This window comes from Aquarana catesbeiana, linkage group LG11, assembly GCF_042186555.1.
Source record: "Aquarana catesbeiana isolate 2022-GZ linkage group LG11, ASM4218655v1, whole genome shotgun sequence".
NCBI lineage: Eukaryota > Metazoa > Chordata > Amphibia > Anura > Ranidae > Aquarana > Aquarana catesbeiana.
Window position 1 is genome coordinate 177,519,366 of NC_133334.1, and position 20,523 is coordinate 177,539,888.

The 20,523-nt window shown below is 43.7% G+C and overlaps 1 protein-coding gene across 6 annotated transcripts in view; it reads left to right on the forward strand.

Annotated features, from left to right (window-relative positions):
* The window catches only part of RASGRP2 (RAS guanyl releasing protein 2), a 1,629,940-nt gene that overhangs the window by 361,043 nt on the left and 1,248,374 nt on the right, over nucleotides 1-20,523 (forward strand). For all 6 annotated transcript variants that reach the window (XM_073605066.1, XM_073605065.1, XM_073605067.1 and 3 more), the window contains exons 4-5: nucleotides 8,406-8,456; nucleotides 8,559-8,690. In XM_073605066.1, the coding sequence (XP_073461167.1) occupies nucleotides 8,406-8,456; nucleotides 8,559-8,690 (183 nt within the window). The remainder of the gene's footprint in view (nucleotides 1-8,405; nucleotides 8,457-8,558; nucleotides 8,691-20,523) is intronic.

The following is a 20,523-nucleotide window of genomic DNA, read 5'->3' on the forward strand; positions in this document are numbered from 1 at the left end:
TGCCCTTCAGGGAGAGAGGTGTTTAGTCTCAGACAAGAATGTGAGATTCTTATGGTCAATAAGAATGAGAACCGGCACAATGGTACCTTCGATGTCTCCATTCTTTCAGGTATATACAAAAAGAGAGCAAAGATGGGAATCCCGCCTATTCAAGATAGTAGCACTCACCGAATGAATTTCTAAAAATTAGACTACATCAACACTGAAAAAATAAAAAACAAAAAGATCTCCATACACCTGCATGAGTTAAACTACAATTGTTGCCTAAAAAAGCATAATACATAGAAAAAACACCAATCCCTATGTCCCCCTATAATTTTGGCCAGAGGAAAAACCCCCCCAAAAAAAGGGGGGTTCTCCCCTATGGTCTACCTCTGCCCAACAACTAAAAACACACAAACTGCGTGAGTGATGTGAATGGAAAAGACCCCCTCACAAAAGAGGGGGGGACACATGAATCACAGTCTGCAGACCAAATCCTCCATTCTTTCAGGGCTAAAATGATCGCTAACAGCTCTCTGTAACCAATCTCGTAATTGCACTCCGCAGGTGACAATTTTTTGGAAAAGTAGCCACAAGGATGCTGAGACAGAAGGGCGCCAACTCCAGTCTCAGAAGCATCAACCTCCAGGATAAAAGGTAACGTAGGATCAGGATGTGCCAACACAGGAGCAGAAACAAAGGCAGCTTTGAGACTCTCAAAGGCTTTAATGGACTCCGGAGACCAACTCTGTGGGTTACTGTCCTCCCTGGTCATATCAGTCGGGCTTTACCAGAGGCAAGAAGTTATGAATAAACTTCCAATAATAGTTGGTAAAGCCAAGAAAACACTGCGGAGGATGTAAACCCATGGGTCGGGGCCACTGTAGGACTGCTGAAAGTTTCTCTGGGTCCATCAAAAAACCAGCAGTGGAAATTACATAACCCAGGAATTTAACCTGTTCACGATGGAATTCAAACTTCTCCAATTTACAATCGAGAACGTTCTCTCTTAATTTCTGAAGCACACGACAGACATCTGTATTGTGGCTCTCCAGAGATTTCTAAAATATGAGGATATCGTTGAGATAAACCACCACACATAACTGCAACAAATCTCGGGGGACAATGTTAATTCCTGGAAAACTGCTAGGGCATTACAAAGGCCAAAAGGTATTACAGGGTACTCATAATAGCCTGTTCTGGTATTAAACGCAGTTTTCCACTTGTCGCCCTCCTTAATCCTCACGAGATTATATGCCCCTCTCAAATCAAGCTTTGTGAAAACCGTTGCTCCCTTGAGGTGGTCGAATAACTAATCAACGGAATCGGATAGGCATTCTTAATCATGAAACGCTTGAGACCCTTATAATCAATACAAGGTCTCAGTTCACCACTCTTCTTCACAAAGAAACCAGCACCGGCAGGAAATGAGGATTTGCTGATGAAACCTTGAGAAAGTGCGTCTGCAACATACTCCTCCAAGGCCTTATCCTCCAAGACTGACAAAGGATAAACTCGGCCACGAGGGGGTATGGCACCAGGTTGAAGGTCAATTGCGCAATCATACGACTGATGTGGAGGCAAACTACCAGGTTGACCTTTGTCAAAGACATCTCAAATCACGGTGCTCCTCCGGCAGGGAGGAGAGTGAAGAGGTGCACAGGACCTTTGGCTACCTTCTGGAAGCTTGTCTTACTGCATTGTGGTGACCAGGAGAGAACCTCAGCATGGAGCCAATCAAGAGGGGTTGTGCCTCTGTAACCAAGGATAACCAATAACCAGCAGAAATTTAGGTGAGGAAATAACTTGGAATTGGATTGTCATGGTGAAGAGCCCCTATGGCCACAGGCAATAGAACAGTCTCATGAGTCACATGGGCAGGCTGTAGTCTCCCATCAAGAGCCTCAATGGCAAGTGGAGTGTCACGCAGCTGCAGCGGAATCGAGTGCTTCGATTCAAAGGCAGCATCAATGAACAGGCCTGCAGCCCCAGAGTTGATTAGAGCCTGGATCTCAATGGACGACTCAGCCCAAGAAAGGGTAACCAAAAACTAGGGGCTTATCCTTCAGGATAACTGGGGCTGAAACAACGCCACCTAAGGTCTGTCAGTGACAGGACCTCAAGGTTCGGGCATTCCCTGGACGGGACTTTAAGACTTCAAAAGGTGACCTGCCTGGCCACAATAAAGGCACAATCTCTCCCTCCTCCTAAGGGTTCTCTAATCCGCAGAGAGACGCGTGAAGCCCAAGTGCATGGGCTTCATCTATACTGACCGACTCTGTACCAGGAGGCATGGGAAGTGAGGGAGGCAAGGGTGGGACTGCAAATCTCGGAGACAAATGTACAGGAGGTTTCCACAAGCGCTCCCTAAAAGTCTTTCTCCGAGTCTGGAGTCGATGAGGATGGCAAACCTGATCAACTTCTCCAGCTCAGTGGGTATATCTCAGGCTGCTATCTCATCCTTGATGGTATTCGAGAGACCATGAGAAAAAGCAGCCACGAGGGCCTCATTGTTCCACGCAACCTCTGCTGCAAGAGTACGTAATTCAATGGCGTAGTCTGCAAAAGTTCTCGTACTCTGATGGACGTGAGGCATTTGGCAGCAGAAGCGGAGTGTGCAGGAACGTCAAATACCCTTTTTAAAAGAAGCCACAAACTTAGGGTAACTCAAGACAACGTAGAGTCTCCCATAGAGGGTTTGCCAAGGCTCTCTTAGAAAGCAAAGATATCACAAAACCTACATTGCTTCTATCCGTGGGAAACACCTGGGCCATCAACTCAAAGTATATCTCAACCTGGTTGAGAAACCCCCTGCATTATTTATTATTATTATTATTATTATTATTATACAGGATTTATATGGCGCAGACAGTTTACGCATCATTTTACAATATAAAAGACAATACAGTTACAATACAATGAAATACAATAGGATTAAGAGGGCCCTGCTCAGAAGAGCTTCCAATCTAATAGGGTGGGGCAGGTGGTACAAAAGGTTGTAAATGTGGGGAATGAGCTGATGGAAGTGGTAGATTAGTTGGAGACATGATAGGCTTCCCTGAAGAGATGAGTTTTCAGGGATCGCCTGAAGGTAGCAAGAGTAGGGGATAGCCAGAGCAGTGGAAGTAGCAAGTTCCAGAGGATGGGAGAGGCTCTGGAGAAATCCTGGAGACGAGCATGAGAGGAGGAGACGAGAGAGCTAGAGAGTAGGAGGTCTTGAGAAGGGTGGAGGGAACGATTTGGGTGATATTTGGAGACAAGATTGGTGATGTAGCTCAGGGCAGAGTTGTGAATGGCTTTGTATGTTGTGGTTAGGATTTTGAATTTAATTCGCTGGGTGATTGGGAGCCAGTGTACGGATTGGAGGAGAGGTTTGGCAGACACTGAGCGGTTGGTAAGGTGGATAAGTCTGGCAGCAGCATTCATGATAGCCTATGGAGAGGCAGGCCAATGAGAAGGGAGTTGCATTAGTCAAGGCGAGAAATAACAAGGCAGTGAATGAGGAGCTTGGTGGTTTCATTTGTTAAAAAGGGGCGAATTTTAGAGATGTTACGGAGGTGAATTCTACAAGCTTTTGACAATGATTGGACTTGGGGCTGAAATGACAAGTCAGAGTCTAGGATTACACCTAGTACCCTGGCATGAGGGAAGGGCCTGATGGTTGCATTGTTTTTGATGGAAAAGTCATGGAGGGGGGCATGTGCAGGGGGGAATATTAATAGCTCAGTTTTAGAGAGATTTAGGAGACTGACCGAGTGAGGTGAGGAGTAGACAGATTTTGGTGTCATCGGCGTATAAGTGGTATTGGAAGCCGTGGGCGGTTATCAAGTGACCAAGGGAGGAAGTGTAGATAGAGAAGAGAATGGGTCCAAGAACAGAGCCTTGGGGGACCTCCACAGAAAGGGGCAATGGAGAGGAGGAGACAGAGTTGTAGGTGACACTGAAGGAGCCCTGTGATAGGCAGAGAACCAGGATAGAGCAGAATCTTGGAGGACAAGGGAATGTAGTTTATTGAGAAGGAGCGGGTGGTCAACAGTATCAAAGGCCGCATAGGTCAAGTATTAGGAGTATGGAGCATTGGCTGTGGGTTTTAGCAGTTAGTAAATCGTTAGTGAGTTTTAGTAAGGCAGTTTCCGTGGAGTGCTGTGAGCGAAAGGCAGACTGTAATGGGTCAAGAAGGTTATTTTCCCTGAGGTAGGAGCTAAGACTGTTGTGGACTAAGCGTCCAGTGAGGGCTTTTTAAGTATGGGAGTGATCTGCGCATGTGTTAGTGGGGAGAGGAAGGTGCACTAGAGAGCGAGAGATTGAAGATGTGAGTGAGGGAGCATAGGATAGAATAAGAGGGTGACCTTAGTAGTTGTGAGGGAACAGGATCCAAGCGACAATTGGTTAGGTGGGCAACTGAGAAGTTTTGTAACCTCTTCAGTAGTAGCCAATTCAAAAGAGGAGAGTGTTGAATGTGCTGTTAGGCCAGGTATGTTGGGTGGGGAAGATGTACGCACAGTGGAGGTGTCCTCACGAATTGCATCAATCTTGTCTTTGAAGTGATTGGCAATCTCTTGGGCAGTGAGTGAGTTAGTGGGTAGAAGGGGAGGGGGACGAAGCAGAGAGTTAAAGGTTGAGAAGAGCCGACGGGGACTGGATGACAAATTATTAATAAGAAAAACAAAGTAGATTTGTTTGGCAGCATGGAGGCTGGAATTGTATTTTAGAAGGGCAGATTTATATAGGGTGAAGTCTTGCAGGCATTTGGTTTTATGCCACAGTCGTTCATGAGCGCGACAATGTCTCTTGAGATTTCTAGTGTTGTCAGTTTGCCGGGGTTGTAACGGTCGGGGCCTGATTCTGCGTGTGGTTAGAGGCGCAAGTGCATCTAGTGATGATGAGAGCGAACTGTTGTAGACAGAGGGGGCCAGGTCAGGTCAGAACAAGGGAGAGATTGTCATATAGGTGATCAGTAGCAGAATAGAGAAGAGTTAAGGTGGTGAAGGTTCCTACAAGTAATTGTTTGCTGCTTGGAGCATTGGGTGGTTGGAAGCAAGGATACAGTGAAACTAATGAGGTTGTGATCAAAGAGGAAAGGGGTGTTTGCGAGGTTGCCAGGGTTGCAGAGATGGGAGAATGCAAGGTCAAGGGTATTACCATTGGAGTGAGTGGAAGTATGTGTCCATTTTGTTAGGTCAAAACATGAGGTTAAGTTGAGGTTTAGCTGTATTTGGGCTGTTAACATTGACAGGAATGTTGAAGTCCCCAAGAATGATTGTGGGTATTTCAGAGGAGAGAAAGTAGGGTAGCCAGGCAGCAAAGTCATCAAAGCGTGACACCGGTCCAGGAGGCCGATAAATTGCTGCAATCCTCAGAGAAACAGGAGAAAACAGACTAATACAGCGATTCTCAAAAAAAAGGAGAGGGAGGGATAGGAATGACTTGGAAGGTGCTTTGTGGGGATAGAAGGAATCCAACTCCACCTTTTTTCTGTCCGTTGGGTCTGGGGGAGTGAGTCCAATGGAGGCCACCAATGGAGAGGGCAGCAGGAGAAGCTGAGTCCAAATTTTGAAGCCAGGTTTCTGTTATGGCGAGTATGTTAAAGCCATGAGAGATGCCAAATATCCCAGTTTAAATTCCCCTGTCCTTTGAAGTTTTAGTCCTGTCCTTTGTCCCAATGTCTCAGTGTGAAGCGCTAGTACTAATGCCGCCCAGCTCTGTCTTATTGTTGTGTAAACAATTGTATATGTAAATAGCCGTGGCATTCATAAGTAAATAGCTGTGGCCAGTGGCTTCAATATGTAAGTAAAGGCGGCATTCATATGTATATCATGCCCCCCTGCAGTAAGGAGATGATGTGCTGTAACCTCTAGCCACCCATAAGTGAGCAGTAATACTGTACCAGTCAGTAAGCAGTAATGATATGCTGTAACCACTGGCAACTATTCACAATTGCTGCCTGATCTGATACAGTAAACTGATTTTAAGTCTAGCTGCTATTCATTGTATGTCTCAGAGCAGGTAGAGAGTGAAATTAAATGGGGGGGGGGGGGGGGGTTTGCCCATGGTCCAATCAATATTAAAGACAGCCCTGAGCCCAGCCCTGACACACACAGCTAAGCAGCAAGCCAGAACGTGCACGTTTTCCACTTGTCTCTGTTGCTATAGTAGCCTATCAACACAATTAAACCAGGAAGCAGAAGTAGTGTGAGAAGTTGTGCACCGTCTTCATCTCCAGGAGCTCTCCTGTCTGTGTTCTAGGCTGCAGGTCAGCTGCAGTCTGTGTGCTCTCTCTCCACCACCTCCTCTGATATTTCCTGGGCTTTGCTTTCCCCCTGCGTCCTCAGATTGCACCCCCCCCCCCCACTCACATTCAATGCCTGTGTTGGCTTCGAATACACGAGGTTATCAGGAGGGGGAGGGGGTGGTCGGCACAAGAACAGCACATTATTATGTTCAGCGATCCCTGGATGCTCTCTACACATCCCATTTAGAAAATTTAAAGAAGTGGCTGATGTCTTCCTATCTGTTTGTGAATAAACAGTGATATGTGTTTAATACATTGCAGTGCTGGGGTGGGGGGGGGGACAGGAGTCCCCATCTTCAGTGTTGTATTGTGCATTATATTTTTAACAGGCATGTAGAATATGTATAAAGAGCACTTCAGCAATCTCTTTTACAGTCACTGAACTGCTCTTGCTATCACTGAAGGCACGTCTATGTGCTCAGGGTCAGCTGTCAGCAGGGAGGAGGGTGGGGGAGGCAAACATCAATCACATAGATGACAGGAAAGGGGGTGGATCCAGACTCCCATTGTCGGTATGGCACTTCAATAAAGACTGCAGTTCCTCCCACAGGTAATTTACACTATTTTAACAGGGTGCAATTCTCAGAGTACAGGAAAGCTCTGTAGGTATTAGTAGCTTAAAAGGATCGATAGTGTCACGGAACGTCCCACACTCCGCTTGAGTGCTTCCGTCAGTATACCACTTCCTTGTAGTCTGGATACAGATATCAGATATTCCAACCTCTGAGCACAAAACAAGGCGACACTTGCTTGTTGCTAACATGGACTGACTTTTTATTTGAGATCTCACACAAATATACACAGCAGAATGACTAAAACCTAACCTAATTAACATGAGCTAATTAACTAATCCTTTTACCCAGACTAAGTGACTACGTCTCCTAGCTCATTGACTATTCAACACACATTACCATAAACATCAACACAGGGTTAATTAGAACAAACGAGTTGAATACCCTTAGAACCTGTGGTAAGCCAGATTAAACTCATTTACATTAAACACATTATAGCTGACATCAGACAGGTGAGTGGAGTTGATGACATTAGCATCTTCTCACAGTATGAGTCCCAACAGTATGAATCAGTCTTATCAGCAGGAGGGGCTGCTGGAGGAATCCCCCCTCCCTCTTCAGGGACACACATCCCAAATGACCACAGCAAGGAGTCCCCAACAGAATCAAACATACAATATATACATATATACACGATTGAGTCCAAGATATATTTTCTCACTCACCCTGTGCCAGGAGAGCACAGGGGGACTTAGACATAAGAGGTTTATGGGGAGATGAAACAAGGACATCCCCTACTTTCCAAGGGATTCTGAGTTCCACGGGCCCTCCCGTCACAGATAGTAAGCAAAAAAAAAATGAAACCCATACATCTTTTAAGCGATCATTCAGGCCAGGTGCTTTGGTCGCCTCCAGCTCCTAAATCCAGCTGGCCTCATGTTGTAAAAGGTATACGGTCAAAATCCCCCTCCCCCCTGCGTACTGGAGGGGACAAGTGTATATTTGTTATAAGCTTACTTGTAGGTACAAGTCACTAAGCGGTGACTTTAAAGTAATAGTAAAGTGGTGTGTTTTTATCTATTTTTGTAACCTGCAAGGTAAAGCCATAATGTGCTAGTATGCATATGTGAAACTTACCTGAAAACAAAGCCCTCCAGCGCCACAGTGTCATTGTTGAGAGGGCTTCCATTTTGACCTGGTCTTCCTTCCAGGTTTGCAGACTCTGGCTGTATGAGTGGCCAGAGCAGTGATGTCACTCCTGTGCAAGTACGTTGGAGCCACCGCTCATGGCACAGGACTCTGAAGGAATGGCCCGAGTGGCCGTTCCTTCAGAGTGCATATGCCGGTGACGTCACCAACTGCATGTACAGTAAATATCTCTTAAACGGTGTATGTTTAGGAGTTATTTACAGTACCTATAGGGAAACCTTTTTATAGGCTTCCCTATAGGTAAAAGTCAGATATGGGAGTTTACTCCCACTTTAATTGTACATCACAAACATAACTCCATGTGCCATGAAACTATAATAAAACATACAGGATGAAGTGAATGCTGATTTTCGTTCAATGCCTATGTTCTAATTTTCTGTAGGAATTTTAGTTTCTTAACCTCTGTTCACTTCAGATACTGGTAATGATACTGAGCGGGAAAGAATTTGCCATCTTGTGAGGTCATGCATGTCTTATAATATTTATTTTTTCAAATTGCAAGTATCGCTTACGATAAGCAGGGATAGTTCTGCAGTAAACATATCCATTTTTTGTATTTGCAGATTCTGGATAGCTGAATACCCAGCTGAATTTGATCTGAATCCTGAGCTGGGAGATCAAATTAGAGACCTGAAGAGAGCACTGGAAAACAAAGGAAATCGCAGAGAGAGCAGCCTGATAGACATTGAGAACGTGTGAGTTTTACAGGTTCTGAGCTCTGAAAACTAGCTGCTGATTTTTGAAAGTGTAAGACCCCCATACACACTGTACAACTTTTAATCAACATAAAATATGTTGGTGCGTTTATCAAACTATCCCCATCTGTTGGAGTGGTGCTTATATATAAAATCCTAAACCATAAAAACACCCTGATATAATCGGTAAAGTGAATAGGTGCAAATAAATAATCAAAGTGAAATAAATGCAAAAAAAAATGCATCAAAAAAACATATACCCTGATATCACAATCAGTAAAGTGAATAGGTGCAAATATATCAAAGTGAATAAATGCAAATAGATGCATCAAAAAACATATAAGGGAACACACATCCCTTGTAGAGTTGCCACCTCATCCCTTTTAAACCCGAACACCTTTGAATTACACAGGTTCTGAGGCTAATTAAATGCAGATAAGGCACTAAGTGAGTTTAATTACCACCTTAATCAGCCACAGAACCTGTGTAATTAATATGTGTTCGGGTTTAAAGGGATGAGGTGGCAACCCTAATCCCTTGATATATGTAGGTGGGAAAAAAAAGCAATAAATAGTGTCTGTGTTAATCCAGCTGAGGTCTGAATGTCCAATCACTTGCCTTTGAACTTGCTTGTATTTCAATTCTCACAGATCACAGTTGCATGATGAATTACATTTGAAAGGTGATGATTCACATAAAGATAAAAGAAAAACCATCATTGTGCAGTGTTTTTAAATGCTACAAGACTGGGCAAACAATGTAATCCACTCACACATTTGCAGTAGCTGAATCGCTTTTGTTATAATGGTCAGACAGCTTCACCGCTCATACAGCTAACGCTGTGTTTGCCGAACACTATGCGAAGATGTCACTGACTCCTTCTCCCCACGCGTATCATCACATGTCACGTGACGTGATGATACGCGTGGGGAGAAGGAGTCAGTGACGTCTTCGCATAGTGTTCTGCAATGTTCGGCAAACACAGCGTTAGCTGTATGAGCGGTGAAGCTGTCTGACCATTATAGCAAAAGCGATTCAGCTACTGCAAATGTGAGTGGATTACATTGTTTGCCCAGTCTTGTAGCATTTAAAAACACTGCGCAATGATGGTTTTTCTTTTATCTTTATGTGAATCTTCACCTTTCAAATGTAATTCATCATTCAACTGTGATCTGTGAGAATTGAAATGCAAGCAAGTTTATCGAAGGCAAGTGATTGGACATTCAGACCTCAGCTGGATTAACACATACGGACACTATTGCTTTTTTTTTTTTTTTTTTTTTTTTTTTTTTTCCCCCCATCTACATATATCTAGGGATGTGTGTTCCCTTATGTTTTTTGATGCATCTATTTGCATTTATTCACTTTATTGACTGATATATTTATTTGCACCTATTCACTTTACTGATTGTGATATCAGGGTATATGTTTTTTTGATGCATTTTTTTTTTTTTTTTTGCATTTATTCACTTTATTGATTGATTATTTATTTGCACTTATTCACTTTACTGATTATATCAGGGTGTTTTTATAGCTTAGGATTTTATATATAAGCACCATTCCAACAGATGGTGATAGTTTCAACATATTTTATATTGATTTATAGCTACATTAGTGCTTCAGTTTTCTTTTTTCACACTATGCAAGTTTTGTTGTCGGATTTCCTTTAGGTTTACCAAAAAAATGTACTGCAAGGGCCTGCCTGATTGCATACAAATTTAAACTCTTAAGGTTTGACCTCGTATTATATGGTTTTGGTAAATCTGAAGCAAAAAATCTACAGAAAATTGTATAGTGTGTATCCAGCTTTTGGCCCCTTTTACATGGGCCTTCCGATCAGGTCCGCCTGTCAGTTTTTCAGGCGGACCTGATCGGACGTTCTAGTCATCTCTATGGAGCGGCAGATGTCAGCAGTGACATGTCCACTGACACCTGCTGATATCTGATCTGATCCTGTCCATGAAATCCAGACGGATGGAGACCCTATTTTCCATCCGTCTGGAGGATTGGATCAGATGGAATCAGATGGAATCGGATGAAAACAGACAGGTGGTCCCCATAGAGGAGAGCAGGGCTCTGATAGGTCCGTCTCTGCACAGTGAGCTGAGACAGACCTGTCATCCGTCTGCTCAGCAGGGATCAGCAGATCGTTCCCCCGCTTAGCAAAGTGGTGGTAAAGAGCCCTAAGATCTCATTTCTCTAGGTTGTGATATTTTACTGGTGGTTCACAAACCATGTCAAAAAACCCTCTTCTCTGAGTTTTTAAGTATATCCAAGAAAGTATAAGGTTATTTTTACTGTCTAGGGTGATGATGATGAAGAAGAAAGAAATGTGCTTGTGTTATTTAAGGTTCTCCTTAAAATCTGCATGGAAAGGGGGTCTGCTTGGGCTCAAAACACAGGTCTTAGGATCCATTTACACCAATGCGTTTTTTCCTGCTTGTTGCCTTTTGTAGAAATGCAGGACATTTTTTTTTAACATGGGTTCTATGGAACATGTTCACATCAATGCATTTTTGTGCCTCTGCGTTTTTGGAAAGGTTTCAGGGACTTTTTTCAATGCAAAACGGTGCTTTTTTAATTTTCTTTTTATTCAATAGACTTCAATGGAGAAGCTGCAGAAAAGCATGTAGTGCGTTTTTTACAGCAGTTTCACTGCGTTTTACCGCAATTTGCGTTTCACGTTTTTAAATCTGCTCAACAACAAATTTACCCCAAAAAAGCATAAAAATGCCACAAAATCGTGGTAAAAAAACATGAAAGCACAGTAATAAGTGCTGTAGAAACGCTCAAAAGTAACATAGATGTAAATCCAGCCTTAGAGCATATGCCAAATCAGTGATGTTTTTCCTCTAAACATTAAGGCTCCATTCACACTTCAGCGTTTTGCGGGAAGCATGTCGCCCCAAAAAAGTTCAGGAGCTACTTTTCGGCGACATGCTTCCTGAGATGCGTGGTGTTGCGATTGCAGCGAGATTTATCGTGCTACAATCGCGGCAGATACCCCCTGCGATTTGAGGTGTCATTCAAATGAATGGCATTTCAAATGCGAGTCCTGCGATTTGCCATTCACACATCAGCGCTTTCAAATCGTGGGCAGATTTGCGGCAAATCTGCCCCCTATTCAAAACGCTGAAGTGGGAATGCAGCCTACAGCCTCATACATGCGATCTGATTTTCGCACGGGAATTGTGTGATGGCAGGCTGTTGGCGGAAAATCTGACCGCTTGTAAGCTCCATCGGACAATTGTCAGATTTTCTGTGGACAAATCGGGTTTAAAGTTTTCCGCGGACAAATGTCTGTTGGATTTTCCAAGCATGTGTACACAAGTCCGTCGGACAAAAGTTCAAAGTACAAACACGCATGCTCGAAAGCAAGGATGAGCCGTAAGCGGTCAGTCTTGTAAAACTAGTGTTCGTAATGGAGATATCACATTCGTGATGCGGCAAGTTATGAAATCACGAAATGCAGCGCACATTCTCCTTCTTTATAATGGGATAATAATGAAGCTGCTTTGCTGGTGATATTGACAGAAATCAAACGTATTTAAAAAGGCTTTTTTTTTTTTTTTCTAGTGATATTCAGAATAATAATTTTTTTTTTTTTTTGGGTGAAGTTACCACAACACCATTATTATCTCGTAGTTTTTTTAGCTCAAAGATACAACTACGTTGGTGTCCCTTGTTATTTTGACATTGTATTTTGTACCTGCCTACTCAGAAACAAACCTTCCTTTTAAGTAAAACACAGCCAAATATTTTTCAAAATAATTATTTTTATTTAATAGGGAGCACAAGAAGTTCACATAAAAATCAAAAGGAAGGCAGCGATGGAAAAACTGTTGGAATTGGTGAAGCTTTTGTACCCCAGGACAGAACTCAATTATGTGAAGAGCAAAATTGGGAACCTGAGGAGTATAGGGAGCACAATATGGTCCTGGACTCTGAGAGATCGGGAGCAGCAGCAGATGACATATATGTCCCCAGGCTGTGGTCTTACAACAGCCTGCTTTTTTTTGCCAGACCAGACCAAACCCAGGCCATCGCTGTCAATGCTCCCTTCCACATCGGCTGAGGCCTTTTTTTATTGTGCATTCTTTAATTTATTTTATTTTTTAAACATGTTATCGCTCCTCCAAATCAAAATTAAATAATTTAAAGAAAAAGTACATTCTCTGCACACAAAAATAAAGTATAACAACTAAAATCATAATTTTAAAAAATAAACAAAAATAGAATTAGAAATTGTAGAGGTGAAAATACCTAGGCCAGCGGGCTTGTTGGGGGTGTTGGGGCTGGATTTGCCACAGTCGCCCATGCTGCTGTGGTGGGTGGGGTTGTTGTGGAGGTGGTGGAGGTGTGTCCATCCAAATCACAGATGTGTGTTTTTGTTGAAATTTGTCCCCTCCTCCCCTTGTTGAGCTGCAGGATTAGTTCCTCGCACATACTCCTTTGCTCCTCCTCCATATCTCACAGCTTATTACCTGTCATACAGCCAAATGCCTCCTGTGCATCCGGGGCCGTACTAATGGCGGTTGTTGCATGGCTGAGGAAGGCAGCTAAGGCCTTGTCCAGGTTTCTGCTCTTCCTGGCCCTTTTTATAGGAGGGCGTAGGGGAGGGATCTGCAACTCCGTCTGGCTGCTGGGCACGGACTCCTCCTCCTGACATTTTCCTGTGTATGAAAATGGGACATGTTTTTTGTTTTTTGGTCATCAATCACTAGGGATGAGCCGAACACCCCCCTGTTCGGTTCGCACCAGAACTTGCGAACATGCAAAAAATTGGTACGAACACCGTTAAAGTCTATGGGACACGAACATGAATAATCAAAAGTGCTAATTTTAAAGGCTTATATTCATGGTATTGTCATAAAAAGTGTTTGGGAACCTGGGTCCTGCCCCAGGAGACATGGATCAATGCAAAAAAAAGTTTTAAAAATGTCCGGGAGCAATTATTTTAATAATGCTTAAAGTCAAACAATAAAAGTGTAATATTCCTTTAAATTTCATACCTGGGGGGTGTCTTTAGTATGCCTGTAAAGGGGCGCATGTTTCCCATGTTTAGAACAGTCTGACAGCAAAATTACATTTCAAAGGAAAAAAGTCATTTAAAACTACTCGCGGCTATTAATGAATTGCCGGTCCGACAATACACATAAAAGTTCATTGATAAAAATAGCATGGGAATTCCCCACAGGGTAACCCCGAACCAAAATTAAAAAAAAAAGACGGAGTCCCCCTAAATCCCATACCAGGCCCTTCAGGTCTGGTATTGATTTTAAGGGGAACCCCGCGCCAAAATTTAAAAAAAAAACGGTGTGGGGTCCCCCCAAAAATATACCAAACATACCAGACCCTTATCCAAGCACGCAACCTGGCAGGCCGCAGGAAAAGAGGGGGGACGAGAGAGCACCCCCCTCCTGAACCGTACCAGGCCACATGCCCTCAACATTGGGAGGGTGCTTTGGGGTAGCCCCCTCAAAACACCTTGTCCCCATGTTGATGAGGACAAGGGCCTCATCCCCACAACCCTTGGCCGGTGGTTGTGGGGGTCTGCGGGAGGGGGTCTTATCGGAATCTGGAAGCCCCCTTTAACAAGGGGACCCCCAGATCCCGGCCCTCCCCCCTGTGTGAAATGGTAAGGGGGTACAAAAATACCCCTACCATTTCACAAAAAAACGTCAATGTTAAAAATGACAAGAGACAGTTTGACAATTTCTTTATTTTAAATGCTTCTTCTTTCTTCTATCCTCTTTCTTCTATCTTCCTTTGGTTTCTTCCTCCATCTTCTTCTTCTTCTGGTTCTTCCTCCGCAGTGTCGGCGTCTTCTTCCCTTCTCCTCGGGCTGCTCCGCATCCATGGCATGGAGGGAGGCTCCTGCTGTGTGACGCTTCTCTCTTCATCTTCTTGTCTTCATCTTCTTGTCTTCATCTTCTGGCCGCTCTGCATCCATGATGGCATGGAGGGAGGCTCCCGCTGTGTGACTCTTCTCCTCTTCTGACAGTTCTTAAATAACGGGGGGCAGAGCCACCCGGTGACCCTGCACCCCTCTGAAGCATGGGGACTTCCCTGTGGCATTCCCTGTGACGTCAGAAGGGGGCGGGGTTACGTAACGGGTGACCCCGCCCCCTTCTGAGTTCACAGGGAATGCCACAGGGAAGTCCTGTCAAGTCCCCGTGCGTCAGAGGGGGCGGGGTCACTGGGTGGCCCCGCCCCCCATTATTTAAGAACCGTCAGAAGAGAAGAAGCATCACACAGCGGGAGCCTCCCTCCATGCCATCATGAACTGTCTCTTGTCATTTTTAACATTTTTGACGGGGGAGGGCCGGGATCTGGGGGTCCCCTTGTTAAAGGGGGCTTCCAGATTACGATAAGCCCCCCGCCCGCAGACCCCCACAACCACTGGCCAAGGGTTGTGGGGATGAGGCCCTTGTCCCCATCAACATGGGGACAAGGTGTTTTGGGGGGCTACCCCAAAGCACCCTCCCAATGTTGAGGGCATGTGGCCTGGTACGGTTCAGGAGGGGGGGGCGCTCTCTCGTCCCCCCCCTCTTTTCCTGCGGCCTGCCAGGTTGCGTGCTCGGATAAGGATCTGGTATGGATGTTTGAGGGGACCCCACGCCATTTAAAAAAATAATACATTTTGGCCGGGGTTCCCCTTAATATCCGTACCAGACCTGAAGGGCCTGGTATGGAATTTAGGGGGACCCCCACGTCGTCTTTTTTTTTTTTTAATTTTGGTTCGGGGTTCCCCTGTGGGGAATTCTCCATGCCGTTTTTATCAATGAACTTTTATGTGTATTGTCAGACCGGCAATTCATTAATATCTGCGATTAGTTTTAAATGACTTTTTTTCCTTTTGAAATGTAATTTTGCTGTCACTGTTCTAAACACGAGAAACATGCGCCCCTTTACAGGCTTACTATAGACACCCCCCAGGTATGAAATTTAAAGGAATATTACACTTTTTTATTGTTTGACTTTAAGCATTATTAAAAACGGCCGTTTTTTAAAACTTTTCTTTGCATTGATCCATGTCCCCTGTGGCAGGACCCAGGTCCCCAAACACTTTTTATGACAATACCATGAATATAAGGCTTTAAAATTAGCACTTTTGATTTCTCCCATAGTCTTTTAAAAGGTGTTCCGTGGCATTCGAATTTGCCGCGAACACCCTAAATTGTTCGCTGTTCGACTCGAACTCGAAGCTCATCCCTATCAATCACACACAATTTTGAGCTCATGACTATTGCAAATTGAATGTGGACAAATAGAAAAGACTATCATTCTGACCCCAGCATTTTTCATTCTTGTCCCAATCATTTTTGGCCACTACTGTCTATTGATATGGAAATCACTTTAAGGCAGAAATTTTTGATCAATAGCGTTTGGTTAACAACATTCTATTTTTGTATACAAATATGTTCAACAATGCTATACCTGGGTCAAGCTGGGCTCCTCCACATCTTCTTCCTGTGTAGAAGGACTAGGTTGGACCTCAGGAGCTGTGGCCTCAGCTGATGTGGAAGGAAGCGTTGATAGTCATGGGCGTGGTTCAGTTTGGTCGGACAAAAAACGCAGGCTGTGGTAGTACCACAGCCTGGGGACATATTTCATCTACTGATGCTCCCGACCTCTTGGATTCCAGGACCTTATTGCGCTCCCTATTATATGTACTATGAAGGCTACCAATTTTGGCCTTCAAATAATTGATGTCTGCTGTGGGGTACAGAGGCTTCACCAATTCCAACAGTGTTTCCATCGCTGCCTTCCTCTTGATTTTATTAGAGTAATCCCTACACTTCACTTTCCATAGACACGGTAGCTCCCTGTGCTGCTCTATAAATTCAGGCAAAAAGTCTGGCGCAGTGATTTTATCCACCATTGTCAATTTAATTAGCAGATGCCTGCAAGACAGAACACAAGTCAAACCATAATGTCAGGCTTAACTCATAAATAATCTGGTCCCAATATAGGCCTCAATCTAAGCAGTATAGGCCACTAACCACTGATGCCCCAATTTACAATTATACCTTTGTTTTATGTCTCCTTTTGGCGATGTCGATCGTTGGTCCTCCACTACCAGATCATTCCTACGGCCGTTACATCGACCGCGCGTTATGGCTTTATATACACTGCGCATGCGTGAAACTCCGCTCTCAGTGCGTCATGACGCTGGGGCGTGACCATCTCTCTTCTACATGCGACACACACGGCGGAACATTCTGGAGGGACAACATGTCGCATTCTGTGAATTCTGGAAATTCTATGCAGCCCTGCGGTGGTGGGACTTAGAGGAGGCACAAAGCCACCTCCATGAGCAAGAGTGAGATGGTGGAGCTGGTGCGCATCCTTGAGAAGCACGACTATGATTGAAAGCTGAACAACTACGAAAAGCCCAACAGCCAAAAGGACCTCATTTTGGAGAAGGCCATCGCCATTTTGGAGGGTGAATTTTCAGTGCAAGGAACGAAGGACCAAATCCGAAAGCGATGGTCTGATCTAAAGCACCGCGAGCAAGAGCAGATGGAGTTCATCCATCACATAATCAACAAAGTAAGCAATATTTGTATCTAAGCTATATGTATATGTGTAAATGAGCTGTCTGTATATGTGCTTTCTCCAAGTAGGTTTTGAAAATTCGAGATAATATTTTCTCTAATCTTTGTCAGATTTTTTTTTTTTTTTAAGATAAAGTAACATATAAAGCTGATAAGAACTTTTTATTTTTTTGCCCTCTTCTTTTTGTTTAACCTTTTTTTTTTACTCTTCTTTCAACAGGGAAGCACAAAAAAAATGATGCTACAGACAAGCTACCTGAGGTGACAATGGGAGGCTACCCGGGCCCCAACAGGGAAGACAACAAGGCCACCCCCCCCCTCAAAATCGTAAGTGACAACTTCAAACACACTCATTTAGCCACTGACAGGGGTGATTCTAGGTGGGCCAAATGCCATGGGCTTAAGGGGTAAAGAACACTTTCTGGTTGCTGCCTGGCTCATCAGTGCCCATTAATGCAGCCTTGCCAGGGTAGACATGGGTAGAGGAGAGGCCTCGGGGATCACAGTCACATAGTCACGCCTGCTAGAATGATCCTCATATATCCCATATCCTATAGGAGACAAGAGGGGTGGGGGGTAACTGCATGAGTTTTTCAATGTTGGCACTTGTCCAGTGTTTGTCCTCTGTCCTCTGTCCAATGACATCACCTTCCCTTTTCAATTCATTTTTCTATCATAAAAAAACCCAGTGCAGCATGGTGGAGTCCACTAGTCAGGAGCAAACATTGTCCCAAGTGCAAGGTTGGTTAACTAATGCAGCAAAATGTATGCTAGAAACAGATGTGACTTGGGGTGGCTTAATGAATGGTGTATTGTTTCTTTTTAGAGGAAAGCAAGTGTGTTCAGCTGAACCAGGATGTTGCTTTTGTGGGGTTGGATATGACACCTGGACCCAGCACAGACCTTCCACTTGTTGATGTAACATCCCCTGATGCAAGTCAGAGGGCCGAAGAAACTACTTGTGAGCCTCTTGTTTGCACAAGTAAGTATTCTTTGAATCTGGCTTCAAATGTGTATACATGTCAAGTGTTTACATGTCCAAACCAAACACCCACTCCACACATTAGCAAAGTATGTAGTGCCTTAACATTAGCAAGTCCCCAATTTGACTAGTAACTTGAACAAAATTCACTACGTAGGGCCTCAGCCACTTGACCATCATTCCCTTATTACAGTTTTCTCTTCTTACAAGGACACAAACTTCCAAGATGCACAATTGGCCGTATGAGTGCAGATATGATGCAGGCTTTGATCTAGAGCAAATAAAGGAGTCTGCCACTGCTTTACAGAGAAGAATACTTGATTATGTCGACATGCTTGCCAAATTTTAAGTTCATCTGGCCTGAAGTTTTCTTCCCTGGTTCACATTGATGCTACTTAGAAATTGCGCTACTCAAGTGATTTCAAAGTAGCAAGGTCAGTGCAATTTCAGGTGCTACTTGATAGACATTTGTGTGGCTTCATGCCCAGATGTCTATTAAAGTTGCACCTGAAATTTGAAAAAGTAGTGCAGGAACTACTTTTGCAAATTGGTGCCGCACTAATTGGAACAGTACCATTGCCTCCAATAGGCTGTGACTTGTCATACAATTTTATCTATCAAATCGCATGACAAATTGCTCCAGTGTGAACCTAGGCTTTAGTGTCTGAGATCAGTGTTTAGCCACTCCACTTCTCTAGGTGCACCACCAGGTCCTGTTTTCTTTATTTTCCGTAGTATAAAAACGACTGTGAATTACTAACCTCAAATTGCATCATCACCTGTGCCAAAACCAAAAAATATAGAAAACATGACCTGGAAATGCATCTGGAGAAGGAGAATTGGGAAACATTGCCATAAATAATATCTCAATTGTAATCTTTCTGTGTTTTTAAGAATTGCAAAGCCAAAAATTGAAGATGCACACAAATTGGGCCAAAAAAATTATTATTTTTTCCCTCATGATCCCATACCTAAAATGAGTGTCTTTCCATGGATCTAGTTTGCTAAAGCCACAAAACACACAGTGGGGGTTATTTCCAAAAGGCCAATCCACTTTGCTCGACAAGTGCACTTGAAAGAAACTAACCTGTTTGTACCTACACACATTTTAGGCAGGGGATCAGAAGGGGCATTCAACAGTTATGCCTCTACGTGGCTTCAAATTTTGGCTTTTAGAGGGGTGAGATCACCCCATCTGAGGAAGGCAACATCAACACAGTCTTGGTATACTAATGTCTCATATGGCCTTCACTTTATCAAAGTCGAACTTTGTAAGTTCCTGAGTTGGGGATGTGTATCTTATGTTTTCAAACATGCCTGTTTAGCCCCAAAAAAGGCAAAATAATGGGAAACATACATGTTGGTTTGTTCAAAAACCTTTTAAAACACACATGTGAATGTGCTTGGAGTAAAATGTTTTTTACTAGACAATGTGTGGCTTCTTATTTCAATAAATACCAGTGTATTTGTTAAGTTGGTGTAGTTACAGTGACAATGTGCTCTAAAATGTGGCGAACTCAGGCAATTTTATGGCCTCAATTAAATTAAAGGAGTTGAAAAGGCCTAATATTTTTAACATTAATGCATTAGATACATTAACAACAAAAACATTGTGTGTAGCAGACCCACAGCACAACATAATAGTTAGCTGAAGAAGAGATTGTCACCCAATGTAGAAAATAAGGTACTGTACGTTTGCACTACTGTAGAAAATGGCCAAAACGAAGGCCATTTGAGAACCTAGGAGACAAATAAGAAACACAAACAGTAGTACAAATGAAATAGCAGTTTAGGATCAAATCAAACATTTTATTCGTGATCAGCTACAGTTTGCTGTCAAGCCACTACCCCTTTACCCACAAAATAGTCCATGTACTGTTGCCGGACATCTTGGGCATTTTGGGAGGGCAACCCAGCACGGCCAGTTACAAGAGCCGGAAACATGCCCACTGACTGAGATACAGCCTCTTCATCTGGGCCTGCCACTGCAAGGTCAACATCACTTTGCACTGAGGCAAGGTAGCTGCCTGCATTCCTCCGTAAATAATTGTGGAGGATGCAGCAGCACAATACAACATGGTTGTTTTTATATTCGGCCAGATTAATTGAGATTAAAAATAGCCTGAACCTACTGGAAAGGATACCAAAGGCGTTCTCAACAACCCTTCTGGCATGAGAGAGACGATAATTAAATATTCTCTGCTCTGGGATGAGGTTCCTCATAGGAAAGGGCTTCATAAGATGTTCCCCCAGAGCAAAGGACTCATCTGCCACAAATACAAAATTGAGG